The 26,591-nt window shown below is 43.5% G+C and overlaps 1 protein-coding gene across 4 annotated transcripts; it reads left to right on the top strand.

Moving 5' to 3' along the window:
• The first annotated feature begins 1,312 nt into the window (after positions 1 to 1,312).
• On the top strand, positions 1,313 to 26,532 carry LOC133226771 (olfactory receptor 51E1). 4 transcript variants are annotated; one of them, XM_061380640.1, is made up of 4 exons: positions 1,335 to 1,535; positions 1,848 to 1,899; positions 5,344 to 5,435; positions 21,452 to 26,532. In XM_061380640.1, the coding sequence occupies exons 3-4, from the start codon at positions 5,388 to 5,390 to the stop codon at positions 22,445 to 22,447; spliced, it is 1,044 nt and encodes a 347-aa protein (XP_061236624.1). In that variant the 5' UTR covers positions 1,335 to 1,535; positions 1,848 to 1,899; positions 5,344 to 5,387; the 3' UTR covers positions 22,448 to 26,532. The 4 variants fall into 4 exon arrangements, with proteins under 4 accessions (XP_061236625.1, XP_061236624.1, XP_061236623.1 ...); XM_061380641.1 differs by lacking the exon at positions 5,344 to 5,435 and having other exon boundaries at positions 1,313 to 1,535; XM_061380639.1 differs by lacking the exon at positions 1,335 to 1,535 and having other exon boundaries at positions 1,581 to 1,899.
• The last annotated feature ends 59 nt before the right edge of the window (positions 26,533 to 26,591 follow it).

Raw genomic sequence — 26,591 nt, 5'->3', positions numbered from 1 at the left:
TGTGTTTAATCTCTTTAAGCTTCAAATTTGTAGAAATTTCCTTTTGAGCTATTAATACTTCATGTATAGTCCATTTCATTCCATACAAACTTATCAAAATTGTGGTCTACAGCCACTTTCTCCATTTCTTCCCAACTCACTCACTCCTCACTCTGCTGTATTCAAGATTCCATTCCTACCAACTACCTCAACAGTTCTTCACGAGGTAACCAGGGACCTTTCATTTTCAGTTCTCCAACTACTTGATCTCTCAGCAGCCTCCAGCACTGCTGTCCACTCTTTCTCTCTAATGTATTTGCTTCCTTTGGCTGTTCTAACACTATCTCAACTAGATTTTCTCCAATTTTGTTGGTTTTTCCTGTTGTTTTGACCAATAATAATGAACATAATAATTCACTGGAAAATACCTAATCGTTGTTATTGTTCAGTCACTAAGTCATGTCCGACTCTTTTCAACCCTATGACCTGCAGCATGCCAGGCTTCCCTGTCCTTCACTATCTCCTGGAATTGCTCAAACTCATGTCCATTGAGTCAGTGATGCTATCCAACCGTCTCATCCTCTGTCATAATCATTCACTGGAGAATTGCTAGTATCTCATTTTATTTTTCACATCAGACTGAGGCTAAGAATGGTCAGTGGTTGAGCCCAGATTTGAACATAAGTTTGTTCCTTGATAGAGCCCCACATTTAAATAGACATTCTACACTGTCTCATTTTGGATGGGGAGGTGGGGACAGGAGAGTATTATTATCAGCCTGAGGAATAAATAATTGGCTTATTAGGGAGAGGAGAAAGAGCTTAGGGGCAGCCGTAGTGCAGTGGTAGGAGCTCAGATACAAGGTAAGTTAGGTCCTTAGTTCATCGTCCTCAGAGTCAGAGAGCAAGCAGCGACGAGACTGCAATTCGCCTATATTACCATAAGGGGGCACCATCGAGAAGCGAGAGGCAGTGCCTTAGCCCAGCTCCGGATCCCCGAGGACAGTGTGTCCGGGCAGAGAACAAGAATATTCACATCTGTGTACTTTTAAATGAGCGCCCTCACCTCCATTCCAGTAGCTCTTTTCTTCCAGTGCCGGTAATCTCTCACCTCCACTGTACTCCCTCTCTCACTAGTCTCCTGAAGGGCCTTAAAATGGTAACTGAGTGCAGGCCCCCGGGGTAGGAGTCGGGGTTCGGCTTTCCTTGGGTGCCTGAGCCGAGCGGTGCTCCCAGGGAGTCTGGCGAAGTTCACTGTTCATCATCCCTCACGCTCCCTAGGGCCCCCAGAGAAGCTATATAAGGGCAGTTGCCTGGGGCAGCGTCATTGTAGGAAAGTGTGCCAGGCTTAGGTCAGTGTGGGGAGGGGAGGGCACCCGAAGGGAACCTTGCCCAGGTCCTGGGAAGTTCGCGGAGACCGGGAAGGGAGGGCGCATTGCCTGAGGAAGCCTGCCCCTTGCTTACACTGCCTGCCAGCGCGCCCTGTTCCGGAACCCACCGTCAGGATCCCAGACGCAGTTCAGTGACCTTCCCAAAGAGGAATTCCTTCTAACCGCTGTGAGGCTCATTCCAAACTTTGTCTACCCCTTTGCCAGGAACCCCCTCAGTTCTAGCTTCTCACCTTTCGCTGAAACATGAGGCAAGGGGAATTAATTTACCCAGAGAAAAATATTTGTGTATGTTGGTGGTGGTGGTGGCAACTGGTAAATGAAGAAACAAATTGAGAAGCTTGGCAGGAAAGTTAAGTGGGATCCACACTGGGAAGGGCTTTGAATGCAGACTGTTGGATTCCTATTTGATCTCGAAGGCTGTGGGAGTCACCTGTAACTTGCTAAACAGGAGCCTGACATATCCAGTTTTTCTGTTTAGATGTCAGCCATGTGGAAAGTGGATGGAAGAATCTGATTCTGGAAGCAGGGAGGTGAGTTCGGAAGTTCTTTTCATAATCAGAGCAGAATAAATGATATAATGAGGTTGGGAGGGAGGGAGGACATGTTGAATAAAAAGAAAGCCATGATGGATTACTTGCAAAAACAAAATTACAGTAGAGGAGAAAGAGCAGAGATGGGTCTAGCTTCCCTGACCAGGATGACATGAGTGACTCACTGATACCATTCTGTGGGGTCCTATTTGGGACAAAATGAGTATGAAACTCTTGGATTATCCAAGTAGAAATATGAAGAGGAAACATGTTATATGTGTTTGGATCTCAGGACAGAGGCTTAGAACAGAGTGGTCTGTGTAGAGGAAGGAAGCTGAGCTCGTTCTGTGTTCACCAGGGAGGGTAGTGGAGGAAGGAGGATATGCCTGTGGATACCACATAGCACTGGCAGCAATGCAGACTGATTTGTCTTTTCATGTCTCAGCTGCGTCTGGCTTCCATGTCACACTCCAGCTAAGCAAATCTGAGGATGACACTCATGTGGGCCTTGAGAGATCCCACTGAAAGACTATATTTCATTCTTTGTTAAGGGCTGGAATCTCCCTCCCTCCCAGAACACCAGAACAACTTTTCCTAAATTTCTCTGATTAAAAAAAAAATCACTCGGACAGAAGAGATTTGTTGTTCTTTTTAAACAGATTTCTGGACCCCTTCCCTGGAAAATCCGATTCTCTGGGTCTGGAGTAGAACCTGAGACACAGTGTTTTCAATAACAGCTTTAGCTAATTCCATCAGTGAAGTCTGAGAAATGCTACTCAAGCTGAAACACAAACCTATCTCTTGAAATTGAGTCTCAGATGGACACTCCCACCCCCACCCTACTTCCTGCCCTGAAGTCAGTTGAGAATGGATTTTAAAAGGCAAGCACAGACTGACCTCAAATTCTGAACCCAGACATACCCTAACCCAAACATGCACTAGCAAAGCTGGGTTCTGGCAGGATTTGTGCAAGTCTGGCAGTGCTGGTTTAGAAGGGACCAAAAGCAGGATATGTGGTCAGCAACATCAGCTCTGGAAATGAAGGGCGTTGCACATGTATCCTGGGTGGGCTTCACAGTGAGACTAATGGGACCCTCGGGGGGTACATCTATGATAAACTAGAGCAGATAATGTTATGTGGCAGCCTGAATGGGAGGGGAGTTTAAGGGAGGACAGTTCAGTTCAGTTCAGTTGCTCAGTCATGTCTGACTGTTTGCAACCCCATGCACTGCAGCACACCAGGCCTCCCTGTCCATCAACAACTCCTGGAGTTCACCCAAACCCATGTCCATTGGGTCAGTGATGCCATCCAGCCATCTCAGCCTCTGTCGTCCCATTCTCCTCTTGCCCTCAATCTTTCCCAGCATCATGGTCTTTTCCAATGAGTCAGCTCTTCGCATCAGGTGGCCAAAGTATTGGAGTTTCAGCTTTAACATCAGTCCTTCCAATGACCACCCAGGACTGATCTCCTTTAGAATGGACTGGTTGGATCACCTTGCAATCCAAGGGACTCTCAAGAGTCTTCTCCAACACCACAGTTCAAAAGCATCAATTCTTCGGTGCTCAGCTTTCTTTATAGTCCAACTCTCACATCCATACATGACCACAGGAAAAACCATAGCCTTGACTAGACGGACCTTTGTTGGCAAAGTAGTCTCTGCTTTTTAATATGCTGTCTAGGTTGGTCATAACTTTCCTTCCAAGGAGTAAGCCTCTTTTAATTTCATGGCTGCAGTCACCATCTGCAGTGATTTTGGAGCCCAGAAATATAAAGTCAGCCATTCTTTCCCCATTTATTTGCCATGAAGTGATGGGACCAGATGCCATGATCTTCGTTTTCTGAATGTTGAGCTTTGAGCCAACTTTTTCACTCTCCACTTTCACTTTCAACAAGAGGCTCTTTAGTTCTTCACTTTCTGCCATGTGGGTGGTGTCATCTGCATATCTGAGATTATTGGTATTTCTCCCGGAAATCTTGATTCCAGCTTGTGCTTCTTCCAGCCCAGCGTTTCTCATGATGTACTCTGCATAGAAGTTAAATAAGCAGGGTGACAATATACAGCCTTGACGTACTCCTTTTCATATTTGGAACCAGTCTGTTGTTCCATGTCCAGTTCTAACTGTTGCTTCCTGACCTGTATACAGGTTTCTGAAGAGGCAGGTCAGGTGGTCTGGTATTCCCATCTCTTTCCGAATTTTCCACAGGTTATTGTGATTCACACAGTCAAAGGCTTTGGCATAGTCAGTAAAGCAGAAATAGATGTTTTTCTGGAACTCTCTTGCTTTTTCCATGATCCAGCGGATGTTGACAATTTGATTTCTGGTTCCTCTACCTTTTCTAAAACCACCTTGAACATCTGGAAGTTCATGGTTCATGTATTGCTGAAACCTGGCTTGGAGAATTTTGAACATTTATTTACTAGCGTGTGAGATGAGTGCAATTGTGTGGTAGTTTGTGCATTCTTTGGCATTGCCTTTCTTTGGGATTGGAATGAAAACTGACCTTTTCCAGTCCTGTGGCCACTGCTGAGTTTTCCAAATTTGCTGGCATATTGAGTGCAGCACTTTCACAGCAGCATCTTTCAGGATTTGAAATAGCTCAACTGGAATTCCATCACCTCCACTAGCTTTGTTTGTAGTGATGCTTCCTAAGGTCCACTTGCCTTCGCATTCCAGGATGTCTGGCTCTAGGTGAGTGATCACACCATTGTAATTATTTGGGTCATGAAGTTCTTTTTTGTACAGTTCTGTGTATTCTTGCCACCTCTTCTTAATATCTTCTGCTTCTGTTAGGACCATACCATTTCTGTCCTTTATCGAGCCCATCTTTGCATGAAATGTTCCCTTGGTATCTCTAATTTTCTTGAAGAGATCTCTAGTCTTTCCCATTCTGTTGTTTTCCTCTATTTCTTTGCATTGATGGCTGAGGAAGGCTTTCTTATCTCTCCTTGCTGTTCTTTGGAACTCTGCATTCAGATGCTTATATCTTTTCTTTTCTCCTTTGCTTTTCACTTCTCTTCTTTCACAGCTATTTGTAAGGCCTCCTCAGACAGCCATTTTGCCTTTTTGCATTTCTTTTTCTTGGGGATGGTCTTGACCCCTGTCTCCTGTACAATGTCACGAATCTCCGTCCATAGTTCATCAGGCATTCTATCAGAACTAGTCCCTTAAATCTAAGGGAGGGATGTGTATGTACAGCTGAGTTCCTTCGCTGCTCATCTGAAATTGTGACAGCATTGTTAATCAGCTGTACCCCCAATATAAAATAAAAGATCTTTTAAAAATGTTAAAAAAAAAAAAAAGAATTAAAGCAGAATGAGACTGAAGTTTTGGAATTAACTTGGACATTCTGTTTGTTGCCATCACTGTTTCAGTGCCCTTTCCTAAGTCCTTTCTCTCTGCTGAACCATGACTGAGTGATATTTCTCCTCTTCCCTTTCATAGACCTCGGACTTGGGATACAGAAACTTTGGCTCTTCATTCCTGCCATGACTGTGCCAAATGGAACTCTGGTCCAGCCAGCGTGCTTCCTGCTGGTAGGCATCCCTGGCCTGGGACCTGACACCCACTTTTGGCTGGCTTTCCCACTGTGTTGTATGTATGCCTTGGCCAGCCTGGGCAACCTAGCCATTATCCTCATCATCCGTGTGGAAAGGCGCCTGCATGAGCCCATGTACCTCTTCCTGGCCATGCTTTCCACCATTGACCTAGTTCTCTCCTCCGTCACCATGCCCAAGATGGTCAGCCTCTTCCTGACAGGTGTCCAGGAGATCGAGTTCAATGCCTGTCTGGCCCAGATGTTCCTTATCCATGCTCTGTCAGCCATGGAGTCAGCTATTCTGCTGGCCATGGCATTTGACCGCTTTGTGGCCATCTGCCACCCCCTGCAGCATGCTTCTGTACTCACAAGGCCTATGGTTGCCAAAATTGGACTAGCTGCCCTGACCAGAGGGTTTGTACTCTTCTTTCCCCTGCCCTTCATCCTGAAGCGGCTGTCATACTGCCGGAAGCACACTGTCACACACTCATTCTGTCTGCACCAAGATATTATGAAGCTGTCCTGTACTGATACCACGGTCAACGTGGTGTACGGGCTCTTTATCATCCTCTCGGTCATGGGCGTCGACTCCCTCTTCATTGGCTTCTCCTATATCCTCATCCTGAGGGCTGTGTTGGAGCTCTCCTCTCAGGGGGCAGCACTCAAAGCTTTCAACACCTGCATCTCCCATCTCTGTGCTGTGCTGGTCTTCTATGTGCCCCTGATTGGGCTCTCCGTGGTGCACAGGCTGAGTGGCCCCACTTCCCTGCTCCATGTGATTATGGCTAATATCTATCTACTGCTGCCACCTGTGGTTAACCCTATAGTCTATGGAGCCAAAACCAAGGAGATTCGTTCTCGAGTCTTCCATATATTCTCACAGAATGGCAGGTGAGCGGGATTTCCTCCCCAGTGTCCTTAGTCTCTACCAAAGATGGCAGGGTTCAGGTCCTGTTGAACATCTTGGTGATTGGAACGTCCAACCCACTGGGCTCTGTGCTCCAAGTTGTCTAAGTAGACCTTCAATTTCTATCTCCAGAGATGGGTCACTTCAGAAGAACCAGTTTTGACAGGACGTGCTGGGTAGAGATCACTCTACACTCCCTTCCTATGGTGACCTTACCTTATTTCTCTCTCCCAACTAGAAAATACGTGTAATTTTGACATGGAAAGGCTGTAAATTATACACATCATGATTCATTCCGGTCTTGATGTATGATTTTTATTATTTTGCTCCCATGTATCTGCATCAGTGAAGACATGTTAACTATAACTTCTTTCTTGGATCCCAAAGAGGTAACACAGTCATTTTTAAGGATTAATAAAGGTATTTGTGTGATGCTGATTGAAGGGAGGGGAGGGAGATGGTAGTAAGCAAAGAAACAGCTCCCGTGAAGTGTTTATGTTTCTATATATATGGGCGTGTATTTATGTGGAATCTGCCAATGTCATCTATGTGGTTCTATTGGAGATTATTTTTCTATAAGGGTGATGTTTATCTTGTTTGCAGCTGTGAGTATGTAGGTATGTTTGTGTGGCTATATGTGATTTCAGCCTGTGTGTGTGAGTACACAGAATGTGTGCCAGCTGGTCTGCCTGTCAGCTGTGTCCTGTCATGTATAATATTTTGTGGATAATGTCTATAATTACACACTTACTGTGTTTATGTGACCTCTGTTAGTTGGTATATGATATGCATCTATGTGAGAATGGTTGTAGAGCATGTGTATCTAATGAGAATAGATGCCTCCTTTCCCCCTCATATTTGTAATATGTAAATGTAGAATTTAATATGTAAAATGTAGAATGTATTAATCATATATAAATGGTAGGGTGTAGAATGTAGAATGTTGCATATTTGTAACAATGTAGACTATAATACACATAAGTGTGTGGAATATGTAGTGTTGGGAGGGCTGTGTCTTTTGGCTTGTTTATCTTTGGGTGTATGCCTGTGATGCAAAGTAGTTGTGATATGAAATCTTTCTGTGTAATATATATGTCTTTAGTCATAGATAGATGGAATATAATATCTGAAGGGTATATGTTTACAAATGTGTGTGTGTGTATGTATTGTTTGTGGTTACTATGTATTAAGGCATATTTCACTCATTTGTCCAATGTCTGGATTATAAGGCACAAGAATGTGCCATAATGAACTTAGAAACTGTTAGGTCAAAAATGTTCACAGTGAAGAATTATAGGTAGAAAATAATGTAGGTTCATTTGAGGGAGATGAAAGAATACTGAAGTAAGACTTATAAGGTTAAAATCCTGGAAATATCATAAAATGGCATACTGTAAAACCTCTCTGGATCTGATTTCCTCTTCTGAATAAAGAAGCTACAATGGCAGTGATGCTGTAAAGCTTAAATCCTACGAACCTCCTATGTAAACTGAAAAGTGAAACATGCAAGAAATGATCATATTCGTGGTTGTCTCATTGTACGGCTTTAGGAAACAACATCCACGTCATGGTCCACGTGAATGCTGCTCCTATATTGTGCAGTGCATCACCAGTGTGGCCTCGTGTGGCCATCCTGATTTACTGTTATTAATGAAAACATTATTATTAACTATCTCATAATAAATTTTTTTCACAGAGCTTCAGACAAGTTGACATTTATTTTCCCATGCTGGTGTCTGATTTACAAGTGATGTGCAAGTTTACAAATGAAATTCAAAGAAATCACAACCTTGCCAAGAAGTTCCTTTAAACATGGTTGATAGCTGTATCAGGAAAAGACATTGTGGGGTGGGGATTAGAATCAATAGAGATTAGGATCACTAGCTTTAATATTTGGGCTCATTGCTTAACCTACTGCACCTCAGTAATTTTGGGAATTGTAAATGCTGTAAAAAAGGAAATATAATGTACCTCCTATCAGGTGGTTGTGGGGGTTAAGTAGAATAACAGATGTGAAAACACATGGAAAATAGACAGTGATGGATACACGTTGATGGTAATGGTTTTAAATAATAAAACTGATTAAATGAGGTATATTTATTCCATTTTAGGGAATATTCAGACAAGAGACTTCACCTTTCATAAGGCCCTGCTGTGCCAAGGCCAGAAGCTAGTCTCTTATCCAGGCAACAGTATCTCTGGTTTTATATTAACTCATAGCCTTCTTTCTCAGGAGATCTTGGGAAATCTTGGAGTCCTCTAGAATCTCTTTATTTTGATAAATGGTGATGACTGGGGTAATTGTCGCTGGTTTGAAAACTTGGCTAAGTGCCAGACTATATTAAGGGCTTCCCCGAGGTTCCCACAAACTCTGTTTCCCTTGATCATGAACTTTAAAGCTTTATTTTCCAACTGGATGTTTATCCCTCTGTCATAGAGCTTAAATAGTTTTATGAAAGCTGTATGTTTATCTTCCATCAGTTCAGTTCAGTCGCTCAGTTGTGTCCGACTCTTTGTGACCCCATGAACCGCAGCACGCCAGGCCTCCCTGTCCATCACCAACTCCTGGAGTCCACCCAAACCCATGTCCATTGAGTCGGTGATGCCATCCAACCATCTCATCCTCTGTCGTCCCCTTCTCCTCCTGCCCTCAATCTTTACCAGCATCACGGTCTTTTCCAATGAGTCAGCTCTTCGCATCAGGTGGCCAGAGTATTGGAGTTTCAGCTTCAACATTAGTCCTTCCAATGAACACCCAGGACTGATCTCCTTTAGAACTGAAATATCCTTATACATAGTTGTCTGTCTCCCTTGAGGAAAAGGACTAGGCTTCTCTGTCTCCAGGGCCTGACATACTTTATGCTCAATGGCTGTCTGTCTGGGACCTCTCAGAGAGAAGGAGAGCCTGAGTGGGTTGTGGTTTACTTACTTAAGATAAGCCAAATTCACTTATCCCTCTCCAAACCCCCTCCAACCCCCATCCACACTCATCTCTTGTTCCTGTCTCTATAAATTAAAGTCCTTAGTTTGACTGGTACTATTTTATAAAGTCAACAAACAACTTTCCCCACTCATTGATGATCAATTATGATCTAAAATCCACATGATACTGCAGATAATATTTGGTTAATTATTCCCCACTACAGAGGCAGGATCCTTCTGTATTCTCTACTCAATGCCCTGTGAATCTTGAAGTTCTCCAATCTGGCAGGTAGGAACAGTCACTATCTATGACCCAATATGAACCCTGGGTGGGGATGCCAACTCTAATATTTCCGGGTGGCTCTGCCCCCAGTCTTAAGTAGCTTGTTCACATGCGTGTGGGCTCAGTACTCAGCTGGATTCTTGCAGAGGATCCTCTACATGTCTCTAGAGTTCTCTCTCTGTAGATCTCTCACCTCCAATACCTGGTCTTCAAATTCTAGCTAGCTGGGGCTTCCTGGACTACCAGCTCTACATCTTTAACTTAAGATATCCTCTGGAATCTGCATTCTCCTTTCCTGGACTGCAGCAGGGAACCTCTCAAGGCAGTAAGCTGGGGAAACCCCAGGTTCACTCCATTTGTTTTCCATGCCTCAGGGCTCATTGTCCTTCATTGCCTGATATCTAGTATCTTGCAGACTTTTTTTTTTCAATGTATGCTGTCTATTTTAGGTTCCTTCAGGTGGGATGTTACCTCATGTTATTCTCTCTTGGCCAGAGGTAGAAGTCCCTGGGGTGTCCTTCACACCTTCTCAGTCCATGGGAGTTTGAGGGAAGCAACAGAGATGGCTGCAGGGTGATAGCAATGAATGACAGGCTGCAGGTTTACAGGTACCTGGAGATCTTGTAATCGCTAGTTTTGATATGGTCTGAATTGGAATTGTCTGATTGACATTGTCTAATTTTGCATAACTTTGCATAACAGATCACCCTGTGTTTTGAATTTAAAACTTGCAGTTGTGAAATTGATCAGTAAAAACACAAGGAGAAACCAATGAAAATTCACTCTGCTTTATTAATAGATTTATTAAAAATTATTTAAATATGTGACATACTTAGTTTCTCATTCCCACTGATCTCTAACCCTCTAAAATGTTCTCTCACTATTTTTGCCCTTAAGAGAGAAACCAGATGGCATTGGTCTTATATGGCTGGAGCTGGAGGTAGGGGAGGGCTAAGGAAACCACATCCTCCTTTCTCAACATGAAGTTCAAGGCCAGGGAATAGAAGTCAGATGTATGGTCCCCAGGGATCCACGTTATGAATTAGCTAGAGACGGGCCCTAGAACCCGGGGGATAAAGAAAACGCAGCCCTATAGCTTTTGGGAAAGGCAGATGGGTCCACTGGGATGCAGGCCCAGCAAGGACCAAGCAGGTACCACCCATGGAAGGAAGGTGGAGGCCAGAGAAAGCTTCAGGCAGGTGATGAGTTTCACGGGGTCTCCCTGAAAACGTATACTGCTTTTCCTCTGGTTGAGTTTGATGAGGCTGGGGGAAATTTGGAGAAAGCCTCTCCCAGAGACCATGGCCACACACATGAGTTTCTCTAGACTCTCCATACTCATTCACCCTAACTTCACGTTGGGACCTGGCAGAAATACTCCAACTGGCACAGGGCCCATCTGGGGAGGACTCTAGAGACCCCTTACCCACTACACCTCCTTCCCCATACCCCAAGCACACCTTCTCAGGGCACAGCAGCCCAGAAGGACATCAGTCCCACAGTTGGGTATGAGGGGTATCTGCAGATAGACCCTCTGAGCAGCGCCCTACCCCCAGCAGGGAGAAGCCAAAAGAGGGGAGGAGATAAGACAGAATAAATAAGCCTGACGAGGGAGGGGGCGGAGACTGAGAGGGCGGAACTACGGTGCAGCCTGCCAGATCGCTGCTGGAAGAGTCCTGGAGAAAAGGGCACTCGTTCCTTCAGTGCAATTGAGGTGAGTGTGGGAGACTGGAGGTGACTCCTGGGGTGTGGGTTTCCTGCAGCTAGGGGTCCCTCATTAGACCTGCTAAGTGAATGAGAGACCAGGCTGAGGAGAGCCAGAAGTAGGGAGTGGGGCCGGGGATGTGAAGGAGGCCCCAGACTCAGGACAGACGGCCTCAGCAATTTCTGTGCTCCTGTGGTAAAGGGAACCTGGGTGGTGCTGGATGCTTCTTTTGCAGTTTTTAAGACATTTTCCTGTGATCAGTTTACTGGGGTACCCATCTTGAGCCTGATGGGGATGGGGCTAAATGAAGGTGGTGGGGTCGAGAGCAAATGGGGCTGGGACCACACTAGAGTTGGACTGGGGTTTGTTGTGTAAACAGGGCTGGTTTGACCCAGGTTGTTAGTGTGCTTGAAGCTCGGTTTATGATCAGGGGTCAGATTATAGCCCTGTGTTGGGTGTGGGCTCTGAATGGTGTCTGGGCTCATGCTATACTTTATATCAGAAGTCAGGCTGTGCTGAGTCTAGAACTTAGAACAATTACTGGGGTTCCGATCCTGACCCAGTCCATGTCTAGGATCAGGGGTCAGTCTTCAGCCCACTTAAAAAACTGGATTTTGTGTCCACGCTGTGACTTTTCCTGCCTTGCACTCTTTAGGCGTCCCCCCCTTCCCCTACCACCACCCCTGCTCCCCGCCCCACCACAAACGCACACACACTGAACCACTTGCAGCTTTTCAAACAGGGTGTATTCTCGTTCTCTCTGGGTCTTTGCATTTGTAGAATGCACTTCTGAAAACAAATTAGATCAAGCCTATTGCTTAATTTCCCCCAAGTCACTCAGAATTAAATCAAAGCTCCTGGCCGCACCCTGCAAGTCCCTACATGACCTGTCCCCTCCTCTCCTCTCTGACTTCATTTCCTACAACTCTCCTGTGCTCTTGATACTCTGGCCACCTTTACCTTCTTCCTCCTGTGAATTCCCAAAACAGAAGACCTTTTTCTCTTGCCTCCTCTGCCTGGAATGCTCTTTGCCTCGATCTTAGAATGGCTGGTGTTTTCTCATCACGCATCTCTCAGTTGGTATGTCACCACCTCAGAGAAACCTTCACTGACCCCCTGTCTCAAATAGGGCTGCCCTGCCTCTGTCCTTTTCTATCCCTTCACTCTGTATTATCTTCAGGGCACTTATCTTTATCTTAAATATTCTTGCTTATTTGTTTCTTTTCTATTATGGCTCTCCTAGTGCTTGGGCTCCATAGAAGCACTGATCTTTTCTGTTGCATCCACTGTTTTATTTCCAGTTTTGGGCACATTGTAGGCACTTGATGTGTTTTGTCATCTAACTGAATGCTGCTGGCCCCGTGTTCCCAACCCTGCTAACTGTGACTGGCCATGCAAGTCTTGGCTCAGATGTTACCTCCTCAGAGCCTGACAAGTTGGTGAACTATTGTCTGCTTTGTTCTGAGCCACTTGTACTTACCCCTGCCCTAGCATTTATCATAACATGTTATGATAGCTGCATATTTGTCTCAATTTCTCTCCCCACTCCCCCCCCACCCCTCACACTGGAAGGCTGAAACATGACTTGTTTACTCTGTGTTTTAGTATCTCTGGTGCTTAGTCTGGCATAATCTGATATTTGAAAAAAAAAAACCAAAAAAATGTATATTAATCAAAGTCCAAGTTCAGGCTGTTCTGCTGCATATAGATGATAATCAAAGAAGCTCTGAAGGTCTCTGATAAGGATCAAAATGTGAAGGTGTGTGGGAACCTTCTTGGCTCTGGTCCTACTTGGGAAGTGGAGGGGCAGGGCCATGAATGCTTGGAGCTATGACTGTGGTTGATTTTGGAGGGACAGACTGGATTGAGTGAGGAGAACGGGGATGGGAGGGAGAGTGGAGATGGGAGCCTCACTCTGCCTTTTGAGAGTCAGAAATTGTACTCTCTCACCTTTCCAGTCTCTTTGTGGCCATTCTTTTTAGAATGTCCCTGTAAGGGTTCATCTGCATTATAAAATACAAGCAAGATATAAGGGGCAGAAAATGCAGATGACTCGGGTAAATGTGGTACTCTTCTAGGGTCTTCCCCGGTGGCTCAGCGGTAAAGAATATGCCTGCAATATAGGAGACACAGGTTCGATCCCTGGGTCAGGAAGATCCCTGGAGGAGGGCATGGCAACCCACGTATTCTTGCCTGGAGAATCCCATGGATAGAGGAGCCTGGTGGGCTATAGTCCATGGGGTTGCAAAGAGTCGGACATGACTGAAGTGACTTAGCACGTGTGAATCATACCCTTATAGAGTATGAAGAGAAGGTTCCCTCTCCATGAATTGAGTGATGAGCCCTGGTAGTCCTGCCAGTCACAGTATCACCCCTGAGGACTGCCTTCCCTCTATGGCCTGGCAGTAACAGTCAGAGGTTCCCAGGTATTCCTGGGCTTCCCTCCAAGGACATTTTCTTCCAGATGTTCCCACAGATGCTGGCAGGGGCACCAGAGGCCCCCACCCCACTGTTCTAGGCACAGAACATTCTGTGTGTTTAGCCAAGGTAAGAACAGTGGTCACAAATCCCCTCTTCCATTCCCTCCTTGTCTCCCTTCCCCACTGAACCCAAGTGGGGACAGCTGGTCAGGTGTCCTGAGTCCTAGAGAAGCCCTCTGGACTCATGGGTTTTTAAAATTTTGGATTCCTTGGAGATTAACCTTGAAATAGTCCTTAAAAAATCATTCAAAAGGATACTGGGAGAGAGGCAGGGCAGTAGCTTGGCATATTGGAAAGCACATGGATATGATGCTGAGAGCTCTATTGAGCTTCAACATCCCTGTATGCAAAATGGGATTAATGATGTCTGCTTGACAGCTTGATGAGAGGCCTGTATTGAATGAGAAGGAAGTACTCAATAGAGGGTAAAGATTTTTACTTTCCACTGTGGGCCCTGCCTAAGTCACAGCCAGAATTGGGGCTGAAAGGTGGGAAGTGCCTAAGTCCCAGTCCAGGAGGGCCCTCTTGGTTTCTCTTCCAAGGATCTAACTGGGCCAGGTGTTCTACTTGCCAAGCCCCCTTTCTATTCTGCCTCTGGGGCAGATTTTATTAGCTTTCAGAAGGTGCAACACAAAGACAGTTAAAGGGGAGAATGTACAGGTGTTGGAATTGAACAGTCTAGCTCAAGTTTCTGTTTTACCAGCCAACTATTAAACCCTGGGAATATTTAACTTTTGAGGGGTGGGCTTCTGTTTTCTCACCTATAATGTAGACATGATACATAAAAGTCTTATTATGGAGAATTGTTCCTGGGTTAAATAATTTCTATACAGGCAGGATCTGGCATTTTGTAGGCAGTCTGTGATTTCTGTTTTAATCATAAAAACAATAGACTCAGTGCTGGCAGTGATCTCATTGTTCTCCTGGATAGTGTATCCCTGGCCACTTTTCCATGATTCTCTGACATGGAATTTAGAGACTCTGGGGAAGAATCTGAGGATGGGCTGGGCTGGGGGCTGAGCAGGCACTGAGGGAAGAGTCCTGGAGGCCAGGGGGAAGGAATGTGGAGGACTGAAAGCCTCAACGTATATTTCTACTCCACCTCGCTGGAGGCTCTAATGCCCTGTCCTCAAGAAAGGGCTAAGATTTTTCACAGTTCTCCAAGAAACATTCCTGAGACTTGTTAAAATGATGTGACTTTTCAGAGAAAATCTCAAGCATAGAGCTATCCCCTGGGGGTTTAAGGCAGTGTTCAGTTCAGTTCAGTTCAGTTCAGTTGCTCAGTCGTGTCCGACTCTTTTTGACCACAGGAATCGCAGCACGCCAGGCCTCCCTGTCCATCACCAACTCCCGGAGTTCACTCAAACTCATGTCCATCGAGTCGGTGATGCCATCCAGCCATCTCATCCTCTGTCGTCCCCTTCTTCTCCTGCCCCCAATCCCTCCCAGCATCAGGGTCTTTTCCAATGAGTCAGTGTAGGCTTTCTAAAAAAGAAACAGACCCTTTGTTTATTTTTCCTTGATTATGTTCTGTTTTCAAAATAGAGTGATTTAGCTCCAATTTCCTTCAGAGCCTCCAAATGTTATCTGAGTGTGTGCCATAGTTCTAATTACTAACTGCTGCTCAGGCTGGCAGTCAGCTGGCAGGACTGTAGGAGACTGGGGTGCTTCAGGGCTGAGCAATCTGAAGGGTGATGCTTGGGTCGTTGGGTTGGCTCCCCCTCCAGTCCTTCATTTCTCTCCTGCAGCTGCCATCTGAGGTCCAGCCCGATTTTACCTCAAATAGCTGTCCACTTTATGCTGTTGAGGCACCTCTCTTCTGGGCCAGCTAAATCCTCCTCTCTCTGATTTCTGGTGTCTCCTCAGTTCTCAGTCTTTCCCTTTGGGAGAGATTGGCTGCTAGTTAGTATGCGTGTGTCTATGAGGATGTGCTTGAGGTAAAGTGGAAATTAAGGTGACAAATGGGGGGGTGATAAAAAGTTTTTGGAAACTGCAGAGATTTTCAGAGCCCTTATTCCCCATTTTTATGCAAACATGAAAAAAAAACAACACTTTGTACACTGTGATGCTGTTTTATGATGTCTTTTGACAGTCCTGACCTCGTTGATTTTGCAACAGCACAATGAGGTTATTATCATCCTCTGCATTTACTTGGACCCAGGACTTGCATTTGTAGTCCCAGGGCTCCACTCAACACATCAGTTTACCCTCTAGGTAACAGGATTGAATGTGCCAACCCATAATTTCTTCTCAGTATATTTCCTAAGACAGTGCATCTTTATCCTGGCAACTGCCCAGTTTTGCCTTGTCTGTCCATGTGAAATTTCTGGATGGTATTGATATCTGACCCTCTGGAGCACCAGAACCTTTTTGCTGACATCTCCAGGTCAGGGATCCTTGGTTACCCTCTCTCTTAGGTACAAAATGTGCTGCAAGTGTCACCGAGTCCAAGCTCATTCTGCTCGCTACACGATAGGCCAATAAATCCAGGAGATGAGGTATTGAGGCAAGCAATATGACTTTGGAAAGCTGGCTGACTGAGAAAATGACAGACTAGTGTCTTAAAATAATTGTATTGTTCTGGATGCCAGGGCTTAGATGCTAGGTTCTTTTATGGATCAGAGATGGGGGGAGGTGAGGAAACAAAGTAAAAGACCATTTAATTCTTGCAAATGTCTCACAGAATGGCAAGCCTTAGGCAGAGGGCTGTGTTAGTTTCACTTCCTTATAGTCATTTCACAGGTGGTATGAAATGGAGTATCTCCTGTCATATCAATAAACAAATATGCCATAGCTATCTGTGATTCTGGCCCTCCACATGTGAATTTCTGAGCCAAGCTGGTAAACAAGAGACAAAGGGCACCATTTCCCACACAAAGAACTCAAGGATGTCCCAGTTTTTCACAGGTGGGCAGGGTCAGGCTATCTGCCTGTGAGTCAAACAAAGGGACCATAGCCCAGGGCTCAGGCAGAGGCGGGCAGGCAGGGCTCCCTGAGGCAGTCTGTTATGAATGCCTACAAAAGGGCTTCCCTCATAGCCCAGTTGGTAAAGAATCTGCCTGTAACCCCTGGGTTGGGAAGATCCCTTGGAGAAGGACAGGGGTCAGGAAGATCCCCTGGAGAAGGAAACGGCAACCCACTCCAATATTCTTGCCTGGAGAATCTCATGGACAAAGGAGCCTGGCAGTACAGTCCATAGGGTCACAAGAGTCTGACATGACTTATCGACTAAACCACATAATAATAAACTAGGCAAAATAAGATTTAAAGTCACAGAAGCAGATCCAATATGGAGTCAGATTTAACCCTTCCCAGTTATACATGTCCATTTTGCATTTATTTAGAGTCAAGGGTTTGCTTTTGCCCTGTTCTCTATGTATCCATTCTCATGCCCTCTGGATCCCTGAATGAGAAAGATCTTTTCTGTTTGATCCTAAAAATTCTTGTTCTGAACTTAAAACACCCTGCTATGAATTTCCAGTTTTTATTTTTCCTCAAAAATCTCTATAGTTCAGACAGTTGGCAGTCTTTCTTATCCCCTTGGCTATGCTACCCTCATTAGACATTTACTGAGGAATTCTTGTGATAAAACTCTTTTTTATTTTCAACAAACATTAACTAAACACAGGATAGGGTCCCTGCCATTTAGGAATTAAAATTTAGTGACAAACAAACATAGCAATAATTCTAGTTCAGGATGGTAAATGCATAAAAAGAGACCTAAGCAAAGTTCTTTGGGAGCACAGAACAGGAAACATTTAATAATACCCAAGGAGATCAAGGGGAAAGAGGTTCAGGAAAGTGCATAGGAGAGAGACAGTAAACTAGGATGTGGAAGATGCAATTTTGCCCAGTGGGAAGAAAAGGAGGGAGATTTAGGAGGACAAAAGAAAAGTAAAAAAAAAAAAAAAAAAGACAAATAGACACAGAGGCACAAAATCAATGCTACATTTATGAAATGGTATGTATTCCAATGTGCCTGGAGTATAGGGGCCATGGGAAGAGTGGTCAGAGAGAAACTAGGGCTGGATGCTGAAAGGCGGAGCTTTGCTCCACCCTAGTAGTTCTGTCTTTATTCCAGAATTAATTTGAAGTTTTAAAAGGTATTTTTTAAAACAACAAATGGTGACCTGATTTCACTTGGGTAGAAGATTCTTGGGATTGTGCTGATAACAAAGTTAACACTAGGGGCGTGGCTATGAGAATCAGAGTATTTAGCTTATGTGTCTGTTTGCCAAGTTGTTTCAGTTGTATCCGACTCTTTGCGACCCTATGAACTGTAGCTGGTCAGGTTTCTCTGTCCATGGGATTCTCCAGGCAAGAATATTGGAGTGGATTGCCATACCCGCCTCCAGAGGATCTTCCCAACCCAGGGATTGAACCTGGGTCTCTTATGCCTCCTGCGTTGGCAGATGACGTTCTTTATCATTGGCGTGGCCACCTGGGAAGTCCTGTGTCTGTTTAGGTCACCATAATAGAAAAAGGGAAACACGATAGGAAAACAGTTAACAGCAACATATATAATTTTTTTTTTTTTTTGGGTGCAGATTTACTCTGTCCCAGGCATTGTGTTAAAAGCTTTAACACTGATCATCCCAGTTAATCCTTACATTGATTTCTATTAAGCAGGGACTATTATCCTCATTTTATCGATGAGGAAACTGAGGCTTATAAAGGTTAAATAATTTGCCCCAGATCGTACAGCTGACAAAGTTGTTGCCATTGTAAAGTTAAAAAATAAAATTAAATTAAATTAAAAAAAGAGTCACTATGAAAAAAAAAAAATCCAGGCTCGATTTAAATCCAGTCTTAACAGCTGTACAATACTGCCCTTGGAAGACCTTGATCTTTGGACATGGAGAGTTTGATGTGTTTCAGAGACAACTAGGTTGTTTCTTTTAGTAACTTTAGAATTATGAATCTGGATCACAAAAGATAATTCAGGCCTTCCCAAGAATATCTGGGAATCAACAGTTTACTGAAGGTTTACTGAAGTGGGTGAGATGGCTCAGGGAATGTATATAGATGGGGAACACATGTATACCTGTGGCAGATTCGTTTTGATATTTGGCAAAACTAATACAATTATGTAAAGTTTAAAAATAAAATAAAATTAGAAAAAAAAAAAAGAAAAGAGCTCTGAGGATAAAATTCTGAGAGCACTATCATTTAAAAGCATGCTTAAGGGTCAAGTGAAGGAGGCTGAAGATCCAGAAAGAACCAAGAACTAATGGTCAGAGTGATGAGGAGAAGTAGAAGGATCAAGGAGAAATTTTAAGAAGGAGGGAAATAATCACAGTGTCATATGCTATGGAGAGGTCAGTACAGAAGATTTAAGTGACTTTGAAGACTTTGGTCTCTTAACCTGAAGGTCTTCATTAAGCATGACTCCTTAGAGCTTCTCCCTCCAGTTTTTGGAATTAAACTCTGTCCCTCTCTGTTCTCATGGTCTCAGTGTTTTCCCCTTTGTGTCTGGCCCGCGGGAACCTCTGGGTGACAGATGAATGGTGGAACAAAAACCATCAACACATTCTGAGCCCAGTGAATGGTGTAAGCCCCTCCTGATGCTGGCTGTGAGCTCTTCTCTGCATTCAACTGCTGTCTGGTAGCCCATGTAGAAGCCCCTACCTCAGTTATCAAGGACCAAATCTTAAGAACCTAGTCCTTCTATTTTTCTTGCTGTGCTGTGCTTAGTCGCTCAGTCATGTCTGACTCTTTGCAAACCCATGGACTGTAGACTGCCAGGTTCCTCTGTCCATGGGGATTCTCCAGGCAAGAATACTGGAGTAGGTTGACACGCCCTCCTCCAGGGGATCTTCCCAACCCAGAAATTGAACCCAGGTCTCCTGCATTGCAGGTAGATTCTTTACCATCTGAGCTACCAGGGAAGCCCCCTTTTTTCTTACCAAAATAACATTATCTTAAACATACCCTAGCATAATGGGAAGAGGAGAAAACTATATATATATATATATATATATATATATGTAATATATACACCTATATGGTGTGTGTAAATACAATTTATATAATCTAATAAATAATAGGAGCATGTGAATATCGTGAATGAATGGAGGAAAGGGAAACAGGGAGAAAGTTAGTTAACTCTCTTATTGTTTCAACAGAGATGTGAACTGAGATAACTCAAGTCTGATATTTCCCACCTCAGGAATCTCTACTTATATCCCTCACTTGAGTAGCCAGATTTGGGGATTGTGGACCCCGGTATAGGATGGATTGTTCCTCCAGTGCTTCTAACGCCATCATCTTTCACGTTTAGTCCTCTGTGTCAGTCTCACTCTCTTCGGCCTAGTAGGTGCCCTAGAAACAGAGCCTAAATAGAAATTCTTATTTAAAGGACATATTGTCACGAGAAGATGAGTGAGGGAAATAGGATAGAGCAGGGAAAGAAAATAATGTGAGGCTGTGGTTTCAGCTGGAGACCAGCTACAGGTTTGGTTCCTCAGGAAGCTTTGGAGCACACATTGCCTCCCAGCTTTGGTCCCACCTGAGGTCAAGGAGGCTGGCTTTGTGTACTATTGTGTCAGGCACTCATTGACCTCTAGATCTGCCCTGGTGGGGATAACATGACTTTCTGGGTGAAGTGCCTCTCATTTGGTAAATAAAAATTTTCTGTAGAAAGGGAAAATTCTGTCTTACTCAACATCCACTGCAGAAGGGATATAGATGCATTGGCTTGGTGAAGGGGATCTGAGTGGGACACCTATGGCATCCATTGCAGTCATTGTTCCTTTAATGATATAAACTGGGCAGTCTAAATAAGTATAAGACTTTGGGTGAACATTTGAGCCAGAGTAAAAATGTAGAGTTAGAGTTCAGTATGAGTTTCGTGTATTTTTTTTTTAATGGAATTAAGGGTTACCATAATAAAATAGGTATTATTAAGTTTTACATTAAGTTTTAAATAGCTGCAGGAGTTAAGTGTTTGTTGTTTACTTGCTAAGTCCTGTCTAACTCTTTCATAACCTCATGGACTGGAGCTGTCCAAGGGGTTTCCCAAGCAAGAATACTGGAGGGGATTGCCGTTTCCTTCTCCAGGGGATCTTTCCAACCCAGGGATCAAACCCATGTCTCCTGCATTGGCAGGTGGATTATTTACCATTGAGACACCTGGGAAGGCCATTATTAAGTTTTACATTGCTTTAAATAGCTACTGGAGTGAAGTCTTAGGTTAATGCTAAAGTTAGGGTTAAGGCTAGAATTGGAGAGGTCATTAGAAGGTTATATTTCACTGTTAGTCTGTGTTACTAGAGTATTGCTACATTGGACTGTGATTAGTCTTAAAGATAGTCTAATGATAGAATTACAGTAGGTATTAAACATAGGGGAGCACAGGGTAGTTAGGATAGAAGCAATGGGAGTTTTTATCATCTATGTCTGATATTAACTTAGTCAACTACCTCTTCTTGGTGAACTACATGATTTAAAACACTTAGAATTTTTGCTTCAGTATTTTATTTGTTTTCCAAATTCACTTTGAGGTGAGGCTAGTAAGTAAGACTAGGTGAATGCTCATTTGGGCCTTGAGTTATGAAGGATAGTTAGGTTGAATTTAGAATAGAATCAGAGTTTGGATAGGCAATGAAGTTAGAGTTCTTATCAGAGAATAGGGAATGGAACAGGGAGGAGGGTAGTGGGGAGGAAAATGACAGAAAAATCTTAGAGGATCTGACAATGGTTTATCTTTGTATTCCAGCCTATACCTGCCTGGCACTGGTTGCAGCTCAGCTTCTTCACAATGGTGGGTCCCAATGGCAATGAATCCAGTGCCACATATTTCATCCTAATAGGCCTGCCAGGCTTGGAAGAAGCTCAGTTCTGGCTGGCCTTCCCATTGTGTTCCCTCTACCTTATTGCTGTGCTAGGTAACTTGACGATCATCTACATCGTGCGGACGGAGCACAGTCTTCATGAACCCATGTACATCTTTCTTTGCATGCTTTCTGGCCTTGATGTTCTCATCTCCACCTCATCCATGCCCAAAATGATGGCCATCTTCTGGTTCAACTCCACTACCATCCAGTTTGACGCTTGTCTATTACAGATGTTTGCCATCCACTCTTTATCTGGCATGGAGTCCACAGTGCTGCTGGCCATGGCCTTTGACCGCTATGTGGCCATCTGCCACCCACTACGCCATGCCACTGTGCTAACACTGCCTCGTGTAACCAAGATTGGCATGGCTGCTGTGGTGCGGGGGGTTGCACTTATGGCACCCCTGCCTGTCTTCATCAAAAGGCTACCCTTCTGCCGCTCCAATATCCTTTCCCATTCCTACTGCCTGCACCAAGATGTCATGAAGCTGGCCTGTGCTGACATCCACGTCAATATCATCTATGGCCTCATCGTCATCATCTCAGCCATTGGCCTGGACTCACTTCTCATCTCTTTGTCATATCTGCTTATCCTCAAGACTGTGTTGGGCTTGACACGTGAAGCCCAGGCAAAAGCATTTGGTACATGTGTCTCTCATGTGTGTGCTGTTTTCATATTCTATGTGCCTTTCATTGGATTGTCTATGGTGCACCGGTTTGGCAAGCAGCATGACTCCCTCCTGCCTGTCATCCTGGCCAACACCTACCTGCTTGTTCCCCCCGTGCTCAACCCTATTGTCTACGGAGTGAAGACAAAGGAGATCCGACAGCGCATCCTTCGTCTTTTTCATGTGACCACCCACACTTTGGATCCCTAAGGGATCAAATTTCTTTTTCGTGCAAAGTCTTTCAGTTCAGATTTTAATATCAACATTTTGGAAGACAGTATTAGGAAAAAAATTCTTTATAAAAACACAACTGATCCTTCAAAGATGAAACTGGTTAGAGGATCTCCATGTGTGTAGGGGCAGCAGAACTGTATACTCCCAATCCTTATTTTTCAATATTATTTTTCCCTTTAGTTCTTTGGGGTGGTTGTGGTTGGAGGGTTCCATTTGGTTGGAATCAGTTCAATTCTCAAGTCCAAACCATTCAGACAATCGCTTGCGCTGATAGTTCACAGCATTCTGAGATAAGGGTGATATTTCTAAAGGACGTTTATAAAGGTTTGAGTATGACAAAAATTAAATACAAGAACATAATACAATTAAATAATCTGGCTTAAAACTGATTTCCTCTTCAGAATCCCCTACCATTTGGATCTTAGGAAAGGAGACATACCTGGATTTCCCTCTTCAAAGTGACCTCCACAGAGAAAACATGATTTCTTTTTTTTTTCTGACTACCATTCCTTAAGAAGAGGATTGAAAGTAAATTCACAAAAGATTACATTTATCTACATTAATGAAAGATAATACTGTATCTGAGCATTTTCATAGACTCTGGACAGTTTTCCTTATTTTCCGGTTTTCTTATCAACCTTTTGATTTTGGCAGGAATATGATTAGTGTCCCCATTGTACTGATGGGGAAACTGATGTTCAATGAGATCACATGGGCTTCAAACATTATCTTTTGATGCTCAATCCCATATTTGAGGAGGGGCTGTTAGACTAGTGGGGTAGTAAGTCAGACATTCTAGAGTCTTGAATTTTCTGTATTTAAGTTCCTTTCTCGTTCAGTATTGTATTTAGGAATTTCCTGTTAATGTTGTTGATGGCTTTAATTTCAAAGGTTCCCAGCCTATTTGCCATTGTACTTATGTCGTAGCAACAGGAATATGTTTGGGCAATTCCCAAACAGTGGCTATTTCGGGTAATAGTATGATTAGTAGTTGGGGCATTCACTGGATATCTGGAGAGACACTTTACAGAGAGATGCAGCTGAGAAAACTTAGGAGCTCATGGCAGAAAGGGCAGGGCTGGTACCATAGACCAGGGAGTCAAGAGCATAAAGCATTGTGAGACTGAGTAGAGTCAGTGGCCCAGGTGACCAGCAAGGAAGAAAAACTAAGGCAAGCATAGGTCCACAGAAAGTGAATAGAACATAAAAGCGAACAACATGTATTCCCAGGGTTCTGAGGTACCCTGCTGGGGACACCCATAGCATCAAAGTGCCATGGGTTTGATTCCTGGTTGGGGAATTAAGATCCCACATGTTGTGTCATGCAATACAGACTTTTTTTTTTTTTTTTAAGACTGTATCTCTGATAGCTGTATTTAGCATGAGTATGGTTCCAAAGGCCCACCCAGGCCAAGTATAGCACTTGCAGAAGGAAGCCAAATGGGAAGAATGTGTGTGGGCATTGCAGGAGTGCGGGAGGAATGAATGGAGCAGGAATGAGATCTCCACCCACAGGGGAGTACTAGGCAGACCTAAGGAGAGGTAGGTAAGTGTGAGAAGCAGGTAGGAGAGTAGTGAGCATGGGACATGGCTGGCCAGACTTTTCTGGCCATAGCCAGAAGCACAGGACTACTTGGTAGAAAGGATATCAGGAGAACATATCCAGTTTCTTCGACTGGAATCCAGAAGATGAGAATTGTGAGCAGTAGGAATCTGCTGTGCCCGGTGAGTGGTGACCAGCAGATGGAGGTATATAAGCTACTCAATGCCAGCTAGGGTCACTCTGAACTGTATAGAGGACATCCCAGTTCCCAATAGTGCCCTGACACTACGATTGAAAGAAAGAAACAGAATGAGAGAGAAGAGAAAGACTTTTTTCTTATTAGGAAAGCAGTATATGATCACAGTAAACAAAAATCTTAGACATTCTGAAAATATAACAGAAATAAAAATGTAATAAAAACTCCAGTAAACTTGTCACCCTAAAGAAAAAAAAAAAGTACTGCTGGCATTTTGGTGTTTATTCTTCCAGATTTCTAATAAGTGTTTGTATACATGCTTCTGTATGGGTATATGATGAATGTGGGTATCTGTTTTATAGTTGAAATCCCACAAGAGTCGTAGACAAATGAGTAAAAAGAGACAAATCAGAAAGACACATTTTTAACTATTATTTCTGGGGATGCAGCTATTATCATAGATTTCAAAAGAGATTCCAAGTGTATAATAGTTAATATGCTCAGGATAAAGTTTCATGGTTTTGATCCTAAAAGGATTAACCATTTGGTGAATGTAAACCCACATGCACACACATCAACACTTACACTACCTTCTTTCCTGTGTTTCTCAATAAGTACTAAATGCCAGATTTAGGGACAAAACTATATCTGGTCATTTACTTCAGTACTTGCTGGGTCATCTGGAGGGCCCAGAGGTAAGAACTAGGATGAAAAGAGAGGCTACCTTTTTTAGGAGAGTTGACTGGAAATTAGAGGTTTCCTGGGTAGTTTTAACAGTAAAGAATCTGCCTGCAATGCGGGAGACCTGGGTTTGATCCCTGGGTTGGGAAGATCCCCTGGAGAAGGGAAAGGCAACCCATTCCAATATTTTTGCCTGGGAAAACCCATAGGCAGAAGAGTCTGGTAGGCTACAATTCATGGGGTTGCAAAGAGTTGAACACGACTCAGCAAGTAACACTTTCACTTTTCAAAGAACTTTATTATATACATTTTACCTGGACATCTTTTGGCCCCATTTCCTTTGTTTAGATATTCTTGTCTCTGGCCCCACCATTGCAGCTAATTGGCCCTTTTCTGGGTCCTAGAAAAGTCGGAATAACATGAAATTTCAGCCTTTAAGTCACTTACTCTCTCTTTATTTATTTATTTTTTTTAGGTTTTACCTAGAAAGGATCCATAAACATGTCTTGTGTTCCCAGTTATGACTACCAGCTCTCTAGTCCAGATACTCACCTGCTGCTTGGACAATTGTCAAAAGCTTCACACTGGTCTCCTTGCTTTGAATATCATTTGCACCAGTCCTAAATCCCACAGAGCTGGTAGGAGTTTTTTCCAAACACACCTCTGATTAACTTCCCTGCTTAAAATCCATCAAAGATCTTTTGTTACTTCCCCTAAAAAGTTTTTACTTCTCAGAAAGACAATAGGCTACACCTTTCCCTTTTATACCTGTTCCTGTCTTATTTTTTCAGTATAACATTTATAATTCTTCCACACAACATATTATTCAGCTACTTGGTGTTTCTGACTGATTTCATGCATTTTTAAAGCCTTTGTTTCACTCTGTTCCATTGTATGAACTGATCTTTTGCCATCCTTATAAAATGAAGCTATTCATGATTTGTCAGGCTAGAAGAAGTATTCTCTCTTCTGTGTGCTCTGACTTCTTGAAGATTTTTACAACTGGACTGTTTTCAGTTCAGAAAAGCTAGAATGAGATCTCTGAGTTATATCTGTTTAAGATAGTAACATATCTTATATCACTCTTTTAATTAAGTTGAGAAGATTCCCTTGTATGCAATGGACATACATGTGGAGGGTCATTCCCTTCCACTATGGCTGGCCTTCTTGACATAGGCAGATCTGAACTTGGGAAAGGAATATATTATAACATTGGTTTGGGCTTTCAGAGTTGATGTTCATTGTTTATCTCTTAAGCAACGTACTTTCAAAGTACTTCATGCAATCTCATAGTTTTTGTTATCCTAGATTTGAGCCAAAGAATATGAAGCTGATGCAGAACCAGATTGTAATCTGCTATTCCTAAGGAAGCCAACAAGGATGTAGAGTTCTTAACTCTAACACACTTGAAGAATAAGGGTATGAAGACTTGGTTGGAAATCTGAAATGGGGTTATTGGAGAGGATGCAACTGTCAGTGTCAGACTTCACCTTGGAATCTGTCAGGCAATCAAGTCTCTTGGAGAAAAAGACACCCCTGAGAGGGGTTACAAGAAGAGTTAGTGCTTAGGCAGGTGGCACCATATCACATGATTAACACATTTATTCACTTGTTCAATAAAAATTTATGAAAAAATTAAAAGTGGGCTTTTCATGTTGTTTTTTTCCTCTACAGTTTCCTCTTCCTTAATTCATACTTTG

The sequence above is a fragment of the Bos javanicus genome, chromosome 15 (genome assembly GCF_032452875.1).
Source record: "Bos javanicus breed banteng chromosome 15, ARS-OSU_banteng_1.0, whole genome shotgun sequence".
In the NCBI taxonomy this organism is placed as follows: domain Eukaryota; kingdom Metazoa; phylum Chordata; class Mammalia; order Artiodactyla; family Bovidae; genus Bos; species Bos javanicus.
The sequence above is the reverse complement of the archived record's forward strand: the minus strand, read 5'-3'. Positions and strand labels throughout refer to the sequence as shown.